General features: G+C 38.7%; 1 protein-coding gene across 3 annotated transcripts in view; it reads left to right on the top strand.

Annotated features, from left to right (window-relative positions):
* TRPC6 (transient receptor potential cation channel subfamily C member 6) overlaps positions 1–17,063 on the top strand; it is a 162,695-nt gene extending 145,632 nt beyond the window's left edge. For all 3 annotated transcript variants that reach the window (XM_070384315.1, XM_070384316.1, XM_070384314.1), the window contains 6 exons: positions 119–314; positions 1,099–1,302; positions 3,320–3,394; positions 13,607–13,690; positions 15,167–15,242; positions 16,128–17,063. In XM_070384315.1, coding sequence (XP_070240416.1) covers positions 119–314; positions 1,099–1,302; positions 3,320–3,394; positions 13,607–13,690; positions 15,167–15,242; positions 16,128–16,279 — 787 coding nt within the window. In that variant the 3' untranslated portion in view covers positions 16,280–17,063. The remainder of the gene's footprint in view (positions 1–118; positions 315–1,098; positions 1,303–3,319; positions 3,395–13,606; positions 13,691–15,166; positions 15,243–16,127) is intronic.
* Positions 17,064–17,415: the final 352 nt, after the last annotated feature.

The raw sequence follows: 17,415 nt of genomic DNA, 5'->3' as shown, positions 1-17,415 counted from the left end.
AATTTTCTCATGAATATCTAATAATTTTCAGACATTAAATCAGCTTGCTTTTATTATACTATCATTGTCATTCATTTGTATGCTTTATCATCTCCTTTATTTCCTTTTTTTTACCCAGAGTGGAAGAGAGTTTTAAGACACTGTTTTGGGCTATATTTGGACTTTCTGAAGTGAAATCGGTGGTCATCAACTATAATCACAAATTTATTGAAAACATCGGTTATGTTCTTTATGGAGTCTATAATGTTACAATGGTCATTGTTTTGCTAAACATGTTAATTGCAATGATCAACAGTTCATTCCAGGAAATTGAGGTATAATCTCTATACATTTGTATACTATGTGGTATATATTTTAACTATTCCAGGGATCAACTCAGCAATGGTGGTGATACTATAGACTACTTTCTATCTGTTCTTTACCTTTTTATATAGTTCTTTATATATTTTATAGAAAATTTATATTTTTATATTCTTTATATGTAGTAATCAGAAAATTTTAATCCTTTGCTTCCAAGCACATCATCTATGGGTGTGGTAGGATAGTAAGAAATAAGGATGAGAAATGTTGTATGATTTAGTAGTATTATTTGTAAATTCTTAGAGATACTGTATCAGCATGAATTTATATTTCATTTAAAAATTATTGCTTATGAATGCCACTGTTCTCCAAATCTTACTTTGAGTGATGTTCAAAATTGACTTTTTCTCAAATTTAGAGTGATTTTTATTCAAGAATCTTGGTGTGTGTCCCAAATTCATCAAAGCAGTGATCTGTTGCAAAATATAAGAGTGAATAATTTTTCATAGTGTTTTTCAGAATATAGGAAAATAGCTTTATAACTTTCAGTGTATTTATAAATACATGCAAGTTTTAAGATCTGTAAGAATGATAATTTTTTAAGTAAATTTTCCTAAATTTTCTTTCCTAAGAGTGTGTGAATAGTACCTTAATATTTTTGAGAATATCTTGGGGTGGTGTTTGGGGTCTGAGATCGTTGTAGGTAACATTACTTCCATCTAGCCACACAATGTCAAAAGCATCCCAGTAATTCTGTTTATGCATTTCCTTGCTGAACTGTCATATTTATTTGTATAGGATGATGCTGATGTGGAATGGAAATTCGCAAGGGCCAAACTTTGGTTTTCTTACTTTGAGGAGGGAAGAACTCTTCCTGTTCCCTTCAACCTGGTGCCAAGTCCAAAGTCCCTGTTTTATGTCTTATTGAGGCTTAAAAAATGGATTTCTGAATTGTTCCAGGGCCATAAAAAAGGTTTCCAGGAGGATGCAGAAATGAACAAGGTGATTTGACTTAATAATTTGAAATTATGTTTTTTTTTTTTTATTCTTCCAATTTTATTTTATTTTTAAACTTTACATAATTGTATTAGTTTTGCCAAATATCAAAATGAATCCGCCACAGGTATACATGTGTTCCCCATCCCGAACCCTCCTCCCTCCTCCCTCCCCATACCATCCCTCTGGGCCGTCCCAGTGCACCAGCCCCAAGCATCCAGCATCATGCATCGAACCTGGACTGGCAACTCGTTTCCTACATGATATTTTACATGTTTCATTGCCATTCTCCCAAATCTTCCCACCCTCTCCCTCTCCCACAGAGTCCATAAGACTGTTCTATACATCAGTGGACACTAAAACCATGATAGGCACGATAACACATCCCTTTATAAAGAAGCAGTTTGTGATGACATGCCTATTCATTCCCAAATGTAGTCAATTAGCTCAGAGCAGTCCTTTGGCTTTTGTCTGTTTATTAGGAGCACACTGGACATTTTTTACTAAAAATATAAGAAAAATCCATGAAATGTAGCTACAATAATGTGTCACATTTTCCAGAGTGGGTATTAAAAAGGAGAGCTATTCTGGGGCGTATTTTCACTGTGGTAGCTACATGTCCCTCCCTTTGCCTTCAATTTATACAGCTAGGTGTAGTTATATACCTCAGCTTATGCAGCTTCAATTTTTTTTCACCTTCAACTTATACAGCCAGCTAATTATGACTTCGGGGACACTGACAGACTCTTAAGTACTACACAAAGAACTTCAGAAATCAATTGCTCACATGTAATATGGGAGATGAGGCTTGGCATTACATCAAGAAAGATCTATCTAAGGGTACTAATTGGAAACTGTAATCTCATGAAGCAGGGCCATCTTAAGAATCCATGGAAGTGATCTGTCTAGTGCCTGATGAAGGAGTAGAACCATCACAGAGGGTTAAGGAATGTGTGGAGCATGTGGAGCGCTATGTGGACTGCGTAGGGGTGGGGAGGTTATTCTCTGCCAGGAATTCCGAGGGGACAGAACTCTGTATCCAGGAGGAGCACAGACTAGATGCCGCCAGAGGAGGGCCAAGAGGCAGACAGGTTTGGATATGGTGTCATAGATAAGTGATGAGTCAGCTGCTTCTAGAAGGAAGACTGAAGGGGAATACAATGAATATTTTTTACAATTCCCAATTTTAATGAGGAAATACATTTGTTTATTTTATTCTTCAAATATAGGAAAAGAGGCCATGGGCAAAATTTGCTAATAGTTCAATTTTAGCTTTATGTAAAAAAAAAAATTATCAAGATCTGTCCAACAGAATGGTGGGCTTTCTTATGAAATAGTGAGTTCCCTATCATTTTAAGTAATCAATAAATGCTAGATGACCAGTATTAGGATTTTATAGATTTTTCTGCACTGGGTGGGCAACTGAGCCAAATGATCATAAAGGTCCCTTGCAATTATAAGGTTCTATTATTGAATATAAAGGAAATATTGTAATTCCTGCTGGGTTTACATCTTACTACTTGGGATTCTCAAGTTAAGCTCCCTGAGCTCCAATTTCACCTGTAATATGGGAATTACAGTTATATCTATGTCATGAAAATCAAATCAAATAAATATGTGAAAGTGCTTTGAGAATTCTTAAGCTTTCTTTAAATGTATGACTATTATTTTGGATAGGAATTTTGGAAAAAATATATGATCTTTGGTGCTCTCCCAGATGTATAACTTATAGAACTCAGTGGGTTGAATAGCAAAAACCTCCCTCCCTCCATGTTACTAAGCATGTCGCTCTTAGTAACATGTGGTTAGAACTGCAACCCCAGACAATTCAGTGTCCAAACAAAATGTCCGAGTATTCACCAAACGGAAGACCCTAGTAAGAATATGTTCCTCTCAAAGAAACTTGCTGGAGAATTAGACCAGATGGCTTTTAGAATATGGGATGAAGGAAGACTGAAATTCTTCTTACAGTTCTCAATGTATAATTAGTGATTATATTAATTTTACTCTCTATCTTTAAAAGAGAAATGAAGGAAAGAAATTTGGAATTTTGGGAAGTCATGAAGACCTTTCAAAATTATCACTTGACAGAAAACAGGTAAGATCACATTTGAAAATATGGAGCCACACTTATGATCTGGCTTATCTTCTCAGAAAGAAGGACAAATATTCAGAAGCAATTTTAAGAAACAGTAGACACAGTAAAGAATTAACAATTTGGCAGTGCTCAAAGAATCTGCTATTGAGAAGTTAAAGCAAGCCTGTGTCCAGTGCATCAGCAAAAAGAATTACATGGCTGTTTAAGGCAGATATTAAACATATATTTGGAGTACTTTGGGGTGATAAAATATAGAACTGTGATGTAAAGAAGGAAAAATTAAAATAATAGAGGAACTTGTCAGGGACCTGATGGAGATATAATTAATGTAATTCTTCACAGCTCAGGTGGCGATTATGCACACCTAGCAGAGCTGCATTATTTGTCAGTAATCGAGAGGTTGTCAAAAGAGGCTCCCTGAGAATTCAGTGGCTGCTCCAGTCAGCACAGTTTACAATGAGCAGTGTACCCGAGAGCTACATCAGCTGCCTAATTTGGAGTGGCAGAATCCTTCATGATGGGGACTTTTGATTCATTCTGGCAGAAGGCACATAGTAGGGGCACAAGGCAGAAGGAAATTATGAGTGAACTAATCAGGAGAAAAGCAATGTATTAGGTGAGACTTGCATTCAGTTGCACATAAAGATGATAATAATAAACATGGTGATTTAAGCAAGACAGTTGTCTCCTCCCTTCTCATTTAACTCTCCAGAGTTGGCAGTACAGGGTTCTTGTCAGGAGTGAGTCTCTGCAATTCCCCTGGATATTTTTATCGTAGTCAAATACAAGATGACACCTTTACCTCCAGACATGACACCTACTATTCAGGCATGAAGAAGCAAGGGGGCAGAGGAAAAGTTGGGCACCAGAGGAATCGGTCACCACCCTCAGAAGTGCCTCCCAACATCTGTTACTATATCTCATTAGCCAGAGCTCTGTTCCAGGGCCACCGCATGCAACACAAACGCCAAGGAGGGTTGCAATTTTGTTTTGTTTTTAAGCCAAGTGTGTTACCTCCTCTAACAAAATAGGAATACTCTTAAGTATTGATATAATATTGATATAGTGAGAGCATTGAACTAAGTAGTCAGAAGACTGAGATCTCATCTCATCTCTGCCACTTTAGCAATTCATTTAACTTCTCTGAACCTTAATTTCCTCATTGACAAAATAGGACTAATCAAGTTGTACAACCCATCACACAAAATCGTTGGGAGGATTCAGTTGAAGCTTTGTAAATCACAAACACTAGTAGGTACTTGTTACAGAGAAGCAGCTTTTGTCCTTTGGTTATAATTAACTCAACAAAATTTTTCAAAAAAATAGGTCAGTGTAAGTTGGATTTGGGGCTTCCCTGGTGGCTTAGATGGTAAAGAATCTGCCTGCAATGCAGGAGACCCAGATTTGTCCCTGAGTCGGGAAGAATCCCTGAAAAAGGGAATGACTACATACTCCAGTATTCTTGCCTGGAGAATTCCATTGATAAGAGGAGCCTTGTGGGCTACAGTCCATGGGGTCGCAAAGAGGTGGACATGACTGAGCAACTAATACTTTCACTTCAAGTTGGATTTTATAACTTTGCAGTAAGAAATTGCTTATACTGAAAGTATGATGAGTGAATGATAACAATAAATCATTGAACAAGTATAAAAAATTTAAGGGGGATTAAAATGCTTTTTTTCGCTTTATGATAGAATCTATGTGTGTGTTGGAGAAGGAAATGGCAACCAACTCCAGTACTCTTGCCTGGAAAATCTCATGGACAGGGGAGCCTGGTAGGCTACAGTCCATGGGGTTTCGAAGAGTCGGACACCATTGAGCAACTTCACTTTCACTTTTCACTTTCATGCACTGGAGAAGGAAATGGCAACCCACTCCAGTACTCTTGCCTGGAGAATCCCAGAGACAGAGGAGCCTGGAGGGCTGCCGTTTATGGGGTCGCACAGAGTCGGACACAACTGGAGCAACTTAGCAGCAGCAGCAGCTGTGTGTGTGTGTTAGTCACTCAGTTGTCTCTGACTCTGTGGTCCCATGGACTGTAACCCTGCAGTCTATGTCCATGGAATTCTCCAGGCAGATAGAATCTGTAGTGCCTTTCAAATGAAATAATTTTATTTTCTCTGTAGTTTCTCCAAAAATGTAGAAAATTAAAATTTGTTTAAATCATCTGAAAAATATACTTTATATCATTTTAACATGACTGGATTACTTTATGCTTTCCATTAGCATATATTTCAACCCCAGATTAAAATAAACTCTTTAAGGTCAATACAAAGCCTCTGGTGTCTGACCCTAGTGGTGGATCAATAAAATGTTGATTTCAGTGTCAGCTGAGCCTTCTGGTGTATGTGTGCTAAGTTGCTTCAGTCGTGTTCAACTCTGTGCATCCCTGTTTACTGAAGCCCACCAGGCTTCTCTGTCCATGGGGATTCTCCAGGCAAGAATACTGGAGTGGGTTGCCATGCCCTTCTCCCAGCAATCTGCCCAACCCAGGGATTGAACCCAGGTCACCTGCATTGCAGGCAGATTCTTTACCTTCCAAGCCACCAGGGAGGCAACCAACAAAACTTCTAGAGTGGCTGTTTATTTTGGCAACCATGGAGATGTATGGCTCGTATCTTCTTGCAAGACAGAACCTGCTTTGGGGAGCTCGGTCAGCTGGCAGCCTCCTGCTGCAGCCTCTTTGGGATACCCTCAGCTTTCCCACCACGGTCATGCTTTTTGGGTCCTGGGCATTTCTTGCCAGCACAGGACCTCTCTTGGGGCACTCTGTGCCCAGCTCTCAATCTTCCTACCTCTCCCTCTTTCACAAGTGAGCCAAGCCTCATGGTCTGGAAGCTTTTTCTGCCATCTGCTCACCCTTCCCATTATCTTTCAGAGGCATGATTCTGAACACATTTCATATTTCTGACACTGTCTTGGCATTTGATTCCCAGAGGACCAAACCAACACAGATGTCTATTTCTCTTTGCCATGTAAGCTTATGATGAACAAAACTAGGCACATTTCACATAGTGTGCTTTTGCATGATATGTTAACCATATTCCCGAGAAAATGCTTTTTAAAGCAACCATTTGTAGTTCCATTTATTTTTGCCTGTTGTTGCTGAGGTGAACTCCTACTGGAACATGTTTGACACTGTTATGTACTAAGAAGAACTCTCATGGTGTGTTTTCCCTTACTCAGTTTGTGTAGCTTTTGCTCACTTTTTCATGAAGTCTATGTTTAGTTTCTATTTCTCTCGGGTCTTCTTTCTGACTCCTTGAAGGTTAAAGTGGTTAGGTCACATGAACATTCCTTCACATCTTCTTCCTGCATATCTGCTCCACGTAAACTATAGAAATCAGTCGGATGAGCCATATAACAATACTTTTTGAAACAAAGTAAGCATTCATTATCTTTCAGTTCAGTTCAGTTCAGTCGCTCAGTCGTGTCCGACTCTTTGCGACCCCATGAATCGCAGCACGCCAGGCCTCCCTGTCCATCACCAACTCCCGGAGTTCACTCAGACTCACATCCATCGAGTCAGTGATACCATCCAGCCATCTCATCCTCTGTCGTCCCCTTCTCCTCTTGCCCCCAATCCCTCCCAGCATCAGAGTCTTTTCCAATGAGTCAACTCTTCGCATGAGGTGGCCAAAGTACTGGAGTTTCAGTTTAGCATCATTCCTTCCAAAGAAATCCCAGGGCTGATCTCCTTCAGAATGGACTGGTTGGATCTCCCTGCAGTCCAAGGGACTCTCAAGAGTCTTCTCCAACACCACAGTTCAAAAGCATCAATTCTTCTGTGCTCAGCCTTCTTCACAGTCCAACTCTCACACCCATACATGACCACTGGAAAAACCATAGCCTTGACTAGTCGGACCTTTGTTGGCAAAGTAATGTCTCTGCTTTTCAATATGCTATCTAGGTTGGTCATAACTTTTCTTCCAAGGAGTAAGCATCTTTTAATTTCATCATTATCTTTAGTCATTACTTTTAATTCTGTCACTCACTTTGGTGGTCTCTAGCATTAACTTTTCAGACACAGAGTCTGAAAGAACAGCATATATTCAGTCTCTGCTATACTACATTATATATGTAAACCTAAAAATGCCAAATAGCTTCTTGAATATCTGCTCTGTTCCAGCTCTAGAACAGATCACCTTCAAGTGTCAGTTTCAGAGCAGGTTTCACGTGACCCAGACAATAGGCCAGTGTGGAGCATAAAGACATCTTGGCATTTTGGATCCATTCTGCACTATATTGAATGAGATGTGTAGATTTTTTTCATCAGTTACATACCCAAGAACTACGTCCTTTAGCTTTCAATTAGGTCAGAGGCTGTCTTTTTAGTCATCTGATGAAATAGTTCCAATTACAATCACCAGGGTCATTTTGCCATACAAATTTGTGCAAATTACCCATCCTCTGCTCTAGAGCTATCAAGTTAAAATCTCTGGCCATGGAACCTGGAAATGTGTATTTTATTAAGTCCTTAAGAGATTCTAATGCTCATCTGGGTGTGGGAATCATTGAATATTTCATTGCCTGAATGCCTTAGTCATGGACACATAAGTGAAAAGCAATATTCAGCGAAGTATCTCCAGGAAAAAAAAGAAAAAAGAAAAAAAAAAAAACAGATTCAAACCAACCATGAAACAGGTCTAAAGCCACAAAGTAGATATTTATCTTTCCATATAGTAATAATAGTTGTTGACATTTGTACAATATCAACTGTATGTCAAGCTACATATTCTACACCACTTACATCTTTAATCCTCAGATTTAGCTCTAGGGATGTAGGTAATATTATTTTCCTTATTTTATACATGAGAAACCTGAGGATAACAAAGGTGAAATGAACTGCTCAAAGTCCCATTTCAGACATGTGCCAGAGCCAGGATTCAAATCACATCTACCTGATTCCAAAGCAAGAGTTTTTACAAGCACTGTACCACGTGGCTTCATTCCCACACGTCAGCACCCACTGCTGACTGATCATATTGCCTATACTTTTTCAGTTCATTGCTTTGATCCCAGCCTCAGACCCTTCAATGCTTGTGGAGAGTGGGAAACTCTCAGAACTGTTGCTATGTCCAAACATAAAAAATTCCAAAGACTGAAGCTTGCTTGTTCCGCTTAACAAATAACAACAGTTATTTAGTATTCCTCACTGCCATCCTACAGTGAAGCTGCAGCAAGATGAAAATGCTAATATCAAACTAATTCCTAGGAAGTGAAGGAAAGACAACATAAAGAATGCAGGAAATGTGGTAGAAGGTATGAAAAAAAAGGAGCAGGCAGTGCTTCCTTCAGAACTGGAGTGTATATCTGCATATTAGTCAGGTACAGAGCTCACACCCAATCATCCCTGCTTCCACTCACCAAACCCCCTTCCTCACTCCCATCGCATATTATACATCAGTATCATCTGTAAATGTCCAAATCACTAAGGGTTAAATGCTATTCATATTGCCCACTGACTCGCTTCGACTTCTCAGTCTATTTTAGTGGCCGTACATCAAAACAAATATAAATTAGAATTTTCTGCCACCAAGTGGTTAAAATGCTTCTTTGCACCATTGGGTAAGTTTCTTCTTACATATTATTTCTTGGGGTTATTAAGTTTTTAAACACGTGCTTGTTGAATACCTACTACATATCAGAAACTGATTCGAAATTTTTGCTGTATAGATGTTAGATTTGCATTCAAATTCACGTTGCAGATTTAGAGTAGAATTCGTCACATAAAAAAGATCCAAGTGGATTTATTACTGTTTAGTCAGGTACCATTTAATTATATAACTGGTTCTCAGTGAGAGCTGATTTTGATCCCACCTGACCAGTAGTCTAGGGTGCATCTGTAATACCTGGAGACAGGTTTGGTTGTCAAAACTAGTGTTGGGTTCTATTATTGGCATCTAGGGGTGAAGACCAGGGATACAGGCAAACATTATACAATGCACTAGAAGACCTCCACAGTAAGGAAGTACCTAACCCATAAATGAAGTGAAATGGGAGCACTGAATATGAAATAGAAAAAGTGAAACAGGCTGAAAGTAAAAGATCAAATTAAAAACCTTATTTTTAAACATGGCTGCTCATTGGAATTACATCTGGAGCTTTGGAGCAAAAAAACAATACCTGGGTATTTGTATTTTTCAAAAATGTGCATCTGGATTTTAAAAAGTGATTATAGATTTTTCTATTAAATGGCAGTGTTAGTGATATAAAATTCTATTATTTTCGTTACACATATTTTCTAATTTTCCTTGTAATGGCTTCTTAGATACACCTGTCATTGAAAAGTGGACATTTAATTTTCAAACACATGGAATTTTTAAAGTAAAAAAAAAAATTACTCAGCCCAAAGTGTTAAAAATGTTGCAACTGAGAAAGCCCAGACTCTGCCTACTGGACGCATGCAAAGGGAAGCCATGTGTTATGCTAAAACGGTATGACATACTGTAGATCCACACTTTAGAAAACCTATAATTGTATGCATTCTTAAAACTGTTTTCTGGCTTTCCCTTGCCTCTTTTGTGTCATCCAGTATGTCAGTTTGTAAGTCATCTGCCTCAGACCTTAAAACCAGCTCTCCAGGTTTCAGATATATTTTTCCCATGTGGTTGAGTTGTAGCCAGCTGTTTCATGAACCTAGATTGTACATGCCTTGTACAGCAAGGTGTCTGGAAACCAAGTGATCTCCATTAGTTACCCAAAAGTACTTCTTCATTCATTTCATCAGCCAACTACTTCTGATCATTTACCATCTGTCTCAGAATGATGGCTGTGGGGAAACTGAGATGAACTAAACAAAGTCCTTCCTTCTGTGGAGCCCAGGAGGGTGTAGACAATAACCATGTAAACAAGACAATGAATAAAGTAATTGGCATGTTATGAAAGATACAAGAGGCTTCTTAGGTGGTGCTAGTGGTAAAGAACCTGCCTGCCAATTCAGGAGACATAAGAGACACGGGTTTAATCTCTGGGTTGGGAAGCTCCCCTGGAGGGCAACCCACTTCAGTATTCTTGCCTGGAGAATTCCATGGACAGCGGAGCCTGGTGGGCAACAGTCCTTAGGGTCACAAGGGGTCAGACACGACTGAAGCAATTTGGCATGCACAGAGCATGAAGGATACAAAAGGCCTAACTTTCTTAAGATCTGTTTTCGTGGGGTGGGCAGAGACAGCCATCTGAGGAGCTTATACATTCATCTCAACTCCAGAGGATCAGACAAAGCAAGTCAGTCAGGCAAAGACCCAGGAAGATAATGTTGTGGGTATTGGGAACAACAAATTCAAAGGCCTTAAGTTAGAAAAGAGCAAATGAAAGACCACCTGTGTGGTTATTAAGTTTTCAAAAAAGTATTATTGCCATAGGTGTGGTGTGTTGTGGAGCTGCTTTAATTTGGGATGATTGGCACATCATGTACTAAGGTCCACACATTCCTCTAAAATAATCTCAAAGAAGTATAAATTTTCACTTTCTTATTTCCATGAACACCATTTGGATATGTTCGTGGCCTCTAACAAAAGAAAACATTAAATTAATAATTTGTCACCATGAGACTAGGTGTTCATAAGTAGATGGCTGTGATGCTCCAGAATTCCCTTTGTTTGGATCTTTTCCCTCTGGTTATGAACCTGTCCTCACCCTCCATGCTTTAGCTTAAAAACTGAGGGGTGGAAGTGAGCTTGACTCTGGTCATCATGTTTAATGATGTCTTTAAAGCATAAGTCACAGTTTGAAATTCAGGAATCATATCTAATATTATAGGTTAAGATCATTATATTTTATATCATTATAAAAATTAATGATTATGTTATTTGCAAATGAATTAAATATTAAAATATGTTGAAGTTTACATTTGTCTCACAAATTCATAAATTAATGGGGTTTGAAGGACTCCAGTGGAAAAGGCAATGGCACCCCACTCCAGTACTCTTGCCTGGAAAATCCCATGGATGGAGGAGCCTGGTGGGCTGCGGTCCAGGGGGTCGCAAAGAGTTGGACACGACTGAGCGACTTCACTTTCACTTTTCACTTTCATGCACTGGAGAAGGAAATGGCAACCCACTCCAGTGTTCTTACCTGGAGAATCCCAGGGACAGGGGAGCCTGGTGGGCTGCCGTCTATGGGGTCACACAGAGTCGGACACAACTGAAGCGACTTAGCAGCAGCAGCAGCAGGACTCCAGAGATCAACTAGGGCATTCTCTTCACTATCAGGAGAGATTATAGGATTTCAGCTTCTCACCTAGTGTTCCACAGCTAACCTGAAGGCAGAACCAGATTTGAATTTTCAGGCTTTTGTCAAGAGTTCTTTTACAGAACCTAAGCCATCTCTCTGGTTAATTTGGTCAATTGTATAATTTTATCTTATTTTTTTAAAAGTTGATATCAAGTTAAAAAAAATACAGAATGTCTCTATTCTTGACATTTTTAGAAAGGGTGAAAGAGAAAGGGAAATAGCTACATGAAAAAGGATGTTATCTAAAGAATATCTTCACAATTATACATATATTTTATGAATCTTGTCAGCCTTGCCGTATTTTCCCTATTATTATAACTCAGCTAGATAATTATTTATGTTCTTCATTAAATACCCAGGACATAGCGCAGTTCTTTACATATAGAAGACGCTCATAAAATACCTGTTTAATGGATGAATGTGTGCATAGCTGCTTTACTTCAATGTGTGGCCATTTATAGCATCAAAGAATTGGAGTTAAGGATTTTAATTGAATTTCATCGGGCTTCTCTGATAGCTCAGTTGGTAAAGAATCCACCTGCAATACAGAAGACCTGGGTTTGATTCCTATGTTGGAAAGATCCCCTAGAGAACGGAAAGGCTACCCACTCTGGTATTCTGGCCTGGAGAATTCCATGGACCGTATACTCCAGTGGGGTGGTAAAGAGTTGGACATGACCGAGCGACTTTCACTTTCATTTTACTTCTAACAGAGGAGGAAATGGCAACCCACTCCAGTGTTCTTGCCTGAGGAATCCCATGGACAGAGGAGCCTGGTGGGCTACAGTCTATGGGATCACAAAGAATCGGACACAACTGAAGCAAGCAAGCATGCATTAGCTTTAACAACATAGATATCACTGGGAAATAGAAATCATGGCTGTCTTAGTAAATGGTCTTGAAGTTTCTTTACCCCTGAAAAAATTTTGCACCCCGCAAAATATATATCTGGAGATACTGTGTTTTGTTCAGTTTCTCCTATTTATTTCTTTGTAAAGCCATTTTCCCTTTAGAAAATGTGTTAAAGAGGTTTCTAATCTTTCTCTTAGCATGTTAATATGGTGCTTTACCACCTCTCTTGCAGATTGCTTTCTTTGTCATTTGCCTCTTCAAGCATATGTATTATTTGAAAAGTCCTACCCAGATAGGGTATTATACACATCCTAAAATTCAAATAGATTTATTAGTGCTTTCTTGACACCTGGATCCTATCCCTCAACAAAGTCGTCTCCTGGTGTTTCCTCAGGAGTCTCATCACACTCTACTGCATGTGCAGATGGTGCTGTCAGTCGTGCTGGACTGTGGCTCCCTCACCAGTGGACTTCTGAGATCACCACTATTATTTTCTCAACTTGTTTGTCTCTCCCTCTACCAAGGATACAACTGTGGGAGTGTTAAAGCATGACTCTCATGACAGCATGACTGACAGCCACGAAGTCTAAGACAGTCCTCAGACAACCTCTAATAGTCACCAAGAGGCTGAACACACCTAAAACATCTATGATTTGTGTTGGAAGAAAGAATATTAAGCAAATTAAGTTAAAATGGCACTATACATATAGAACAGAGAAGGCAATGGCACCCCACTCCAGTACTCTTGCCTGGAAAATCCCATGGGTGGAGGAGCCTGGAAGGCTGCAGTCCATGGGGTCGCTGAGGGTCAGACACGACTGAGCGACTTCACTTTCACTTTTCACTTTCATGCATTGGAGAAGGAAATGGCAACCCACTCCAGTGTTCTTGCCTGGAGAATCCCAGGGATGGGGGAGCCTGGTGGGCTGTCGTCTATGGGGTCGCACAGAGTCGGACATGACTGAAGTGACTTAGCAGCAGCAGCAGCATACCTATAGAAAAGATTATATATATAAGACTATTAGTTCATATGTGTAACTATCACATATGAAACTATGAGATAAATGCCATCACATTATTTAAAAATTAAATAAGAATCAATTTCTAATTCTTTTCAAATTACAGTTTGCACATAGTAAACAATCAAGTATAAGGAGCTCAGAAGATTTCCAGTTAAACAGTTTCACTAATCCTCCAAGACAATATCAGGTAAGCATGAGGTTTTAAAGAAATAAGACTAGTTATTTGTAATATTTAGAAACTCACCCAGTGCAATTATTAAAAGGATAATGACCTGTTATATTTTTTCAGTGATAATACACTAATACAAAAAATATTTATTGAGTAATTACAACATACCATGCACTTTCTAAGTACTAGAGATACAGATGTAAATGAAATAGATGAAATCTTGCCATCATGGGAATTAGACCCTACATGTTTATTGTATCAAGACTATATTCAAAAAGCATAAGAAGAGAGTAAAAGTCACCTCAAACTCTATTACTGAGCAATTAAGACTACTTACTTTTTGTAAATATTCTGCCAGATGATTATACGTATGTGTATAATTTTACATACATTTTAATATTATTATAGAAATGTTTATGCAATATTGGGCTTCCCTGAAGGCTCAGTGGTAAAGAATCCACCTGCCAATGCATGAGATGCTGGTTTGATCCCTGGGTTGGAAAGATCCCCTGGAGAAGGAAATGGCAACCCACTCCACTATTTTTGCCTGGACAGAGGAGCCTGGCTACACTCCACAGCATTGCAAAAGAGTTGGACACAACTCAGTGACTAAACAGCACCAACAACAAATATGCAGTGTTATGTAAATGAGATAATAATATATAATGAGTAATAGTTTTCCACTTCACAAAGCATATATTCATATTAATTTTAATGGATGTACTGTATTCCTTTGTACAAATAAATAATCCCCTATTGATGAACATTTAGGGTTTATTTTTTCCACTATTGTAAGGAGTACTACTATGAACAGACTTGTTTGTATACCTAATTACATCCTTAGAATAAGTTATTGAAAGTGGGACTTTATTGTCTATCATTTAATTTTGGGCTTAGGTAGTAAGATTTGGTTTAGCTATATATCCATCCACTCAGGACTTCCTACATATGTGCTGAGCCTCTTATTATTTATAAAAAGTATGTAGTAAAAGCAGTATCCTCATGGTAGAAGCCAAGTGCTGGAGAAATACTATTACATTGAAACTAGCCATTCCTAAATTATTAGAAAGTATACAATCAAAACTGGCTACATTTTTTGGTAATGGAGGGGAAAATCCATAAATGAGGCACATTTACTTAACTTTCCATTCCCACAGGCCGAACTGCACACCTTTGACCCACCCAGCTGAAAGGCTGTGTCTTGTTCTAACATTTTTCAAGTAAAATACAAGCAATGAACATCAAGGATTACGTGTTTGCTCTAAACTTACTCTTTTCTCATGAATTAACTTTTGAGTCATTAGCCCTGGTGATGTTAAAATTTACTTTAAAATCTGTAGATAGTATACATTCCCTATCAGATAAATCATCTTAATCTCTCATAGCTATCACTTCAAAGTATTTACTAAAGACAGAAAGATTCAGAAGCTTATTCCAAATGAGAGATTTGTCATGAATGTAAAACTAAGATGGATTTCTCCTTTTCCTGTCTAGAAAATAATGAAGAGGCTCATTAAAAGATATGTATTACAAGCCCAGATAGACAAGGAGAGTGATGAAGTGAATGAAGGTGAGTTGAAGTCAGCCCGTGAGCATGAGCCACACCTGGGGCCTGAGGCCAAGCTGAGGGAGAGCTGGAGAGGTGGACGTGGGAAGGGTGGGCTTCAAGGGGAGGAGACCGCATCGCACCGGGCATCAGCACTGCCTCATGCTGAGGAAACAGAGGCTATTTCTCCAAAGGGCAGATGCCGTTGGCTAGATAAGTAACTGTGGTCATCCCTTAGTCTTTGTGGGAGATTGGTTCTAGGACCTGTGTCAATACCAAGTTCCTCATACAAAAAAGGAGTATTGTATTCCAGTCTATCCTTCATATTCCAGATGCGGAGCCTGCAAACAGGGAAAGTAGACTGTACTATTTTTGTGGGGGGCTTTAGAGGGAGAGGACTTCCCTGGTCGTTCAGACAGTAAAGAATCAGCCTGCAATGCAGGAGACCCGGTTTGATCCCTGGGTCAGGAAGATTCCCTGGAGGATGGCATGGCAACCCACTCCAGTATGCTTGCATGGAGAATCCCAAGGACAGAGAAGCCTTCACAGGGTTGCAAAGAGTTGGACACAGCTGAGTGACTAATGCTTTCACTTACACTTGGAGGAAGAAATAAGTGGGTGGTGAAAGGGAGGGTCCATTGGCCCCAAAATCCTGTAACATTTGTTGCCAGTGTTTCAATTTCAATTATTTTAGGGGGACTTTCATTATGTTTTCTCTATTATCTTTTCATTACCCAAAATACTTAGCTGAGAAAATAGAAATCTGCCCCCATTAAGAGTGATTTCCTTTGAAAAGATTCAAAATACAGATATGTGTGGAATTAAAACAGATTTTGATCTATACAGAATCACTAGTTTCTCTGCATTACATATTTACAATTGAATTCTTGTCACTCTTGTTTTTCAAAGGGGAACTGAAGGAAATTAAACAAGACATCTCAAGTCTCCGCTATGAACTCCTTGAAGAAAAAACTCAGAATTCAGAAGACCTGGCAGAACTTATTAGAAAACTTGGGGAGAAATTATCAATGGAGCAAAATCAAGAGGAAAGCAATAGATAATGCAGAGACTTTCTTAAAAATTCATATTTATTCGTCCACTTGAAGCCATATTATTTTCTGATTTATTTTTTTAAGTGCCACTGTGACCAGCTTTTGAAAAAGAAAAAGTTCGAAGATAACTTGGGTTATCCAGTCATTGGAATTCTACTATTTAATATTTATGGTGATTAAATTTCATTATTCAGGTTAAAGACTGCAGATTATGATGAAAATTACACCCAATTGTTTGGTGCTTTTCTTCATAAACTGCTTGGGTCTAACCATTGTGATTATGTGAGTGCCATGTAGGGTCTGTCTGGGGATCGTTTCGCTGGCAGGGCAAACACACTGCACTGTGTTATTTCCCCTGATGGTGACTTCAGGCATCTTCTTGCCTGTTCTGTGGACCCCCTGATGGTGACTTCCAGACTTGAATTTAGAGAAAAATAATCTCTTGCCATTTAGAGAATACTATTTAATCATCCACCCTTCTTAGTCCCCACAAAATAGGATTGATATTGTCTGTGCAAAGTGGTGTTAAATCGCTCCTAAATTTTCTGATTCATCTCTTTGGATATTTTACCAGTGAAAAAGTGCTGCCTTCACTGAACCTTGGAAACAAAGTCCAGTGTGTGGTGTGTGTGTGTGTGTGTGTGTGTGTGTATGTGCACACGTGCATATGAAATACTTGTCCTGTTTTCTTTTGCAGCCAGTGTAGATACGTAAAAGCTCTTCAAGTTGTACTTTTTATTGTGACTAAAAAGATGTTGGCCAAATAAGAACTTTTTATTGGAGAAGTATCAAAGCCACAGACAATTGTGTTTATTTGGTCAAATGACAGCACAATTTTGTACCATTTCCAAGGGTCTTTATAGGTGATTTCCTACATATGGCAACAGATGGAAAGGAAAAAAATGTGTAGACAGAACTTGCAAATACTTATCTGTTATTCTCAGTATATTCTTCTACACTCCTCTCAAAATATATAAAATAAGAATTTGCATTCATGAGCATTTACCAAGAGGTTGCTATTATGTATTGATAATGTGAAGCAATATCTAAAAGAAAGAAATGAAGGTTCACACTTCAGCTACCCAGACTATCAATATTTAGATGATGCTGGGCATTGACTGGAAGTGCTGCTTTAAACTCAATAA

Source organism: Bos mutus, chromosome 15 (assembly GCF_027580195.1).
Source record: "Bos mutus isolate GX-2022 chromosome 15, NWIPB_WYAK_1.1, whole genome shotgun sequence".
NCBI lineage: Eukaryota > Metazoa > Chordata > Mammalia > Artiodactyla > Bovidae > Bos > Bos mutus.
Note: the sequence above shows the minus strand (reverse complement) of the source record. Positions and strands in the feature narration are given on the sequence as shown.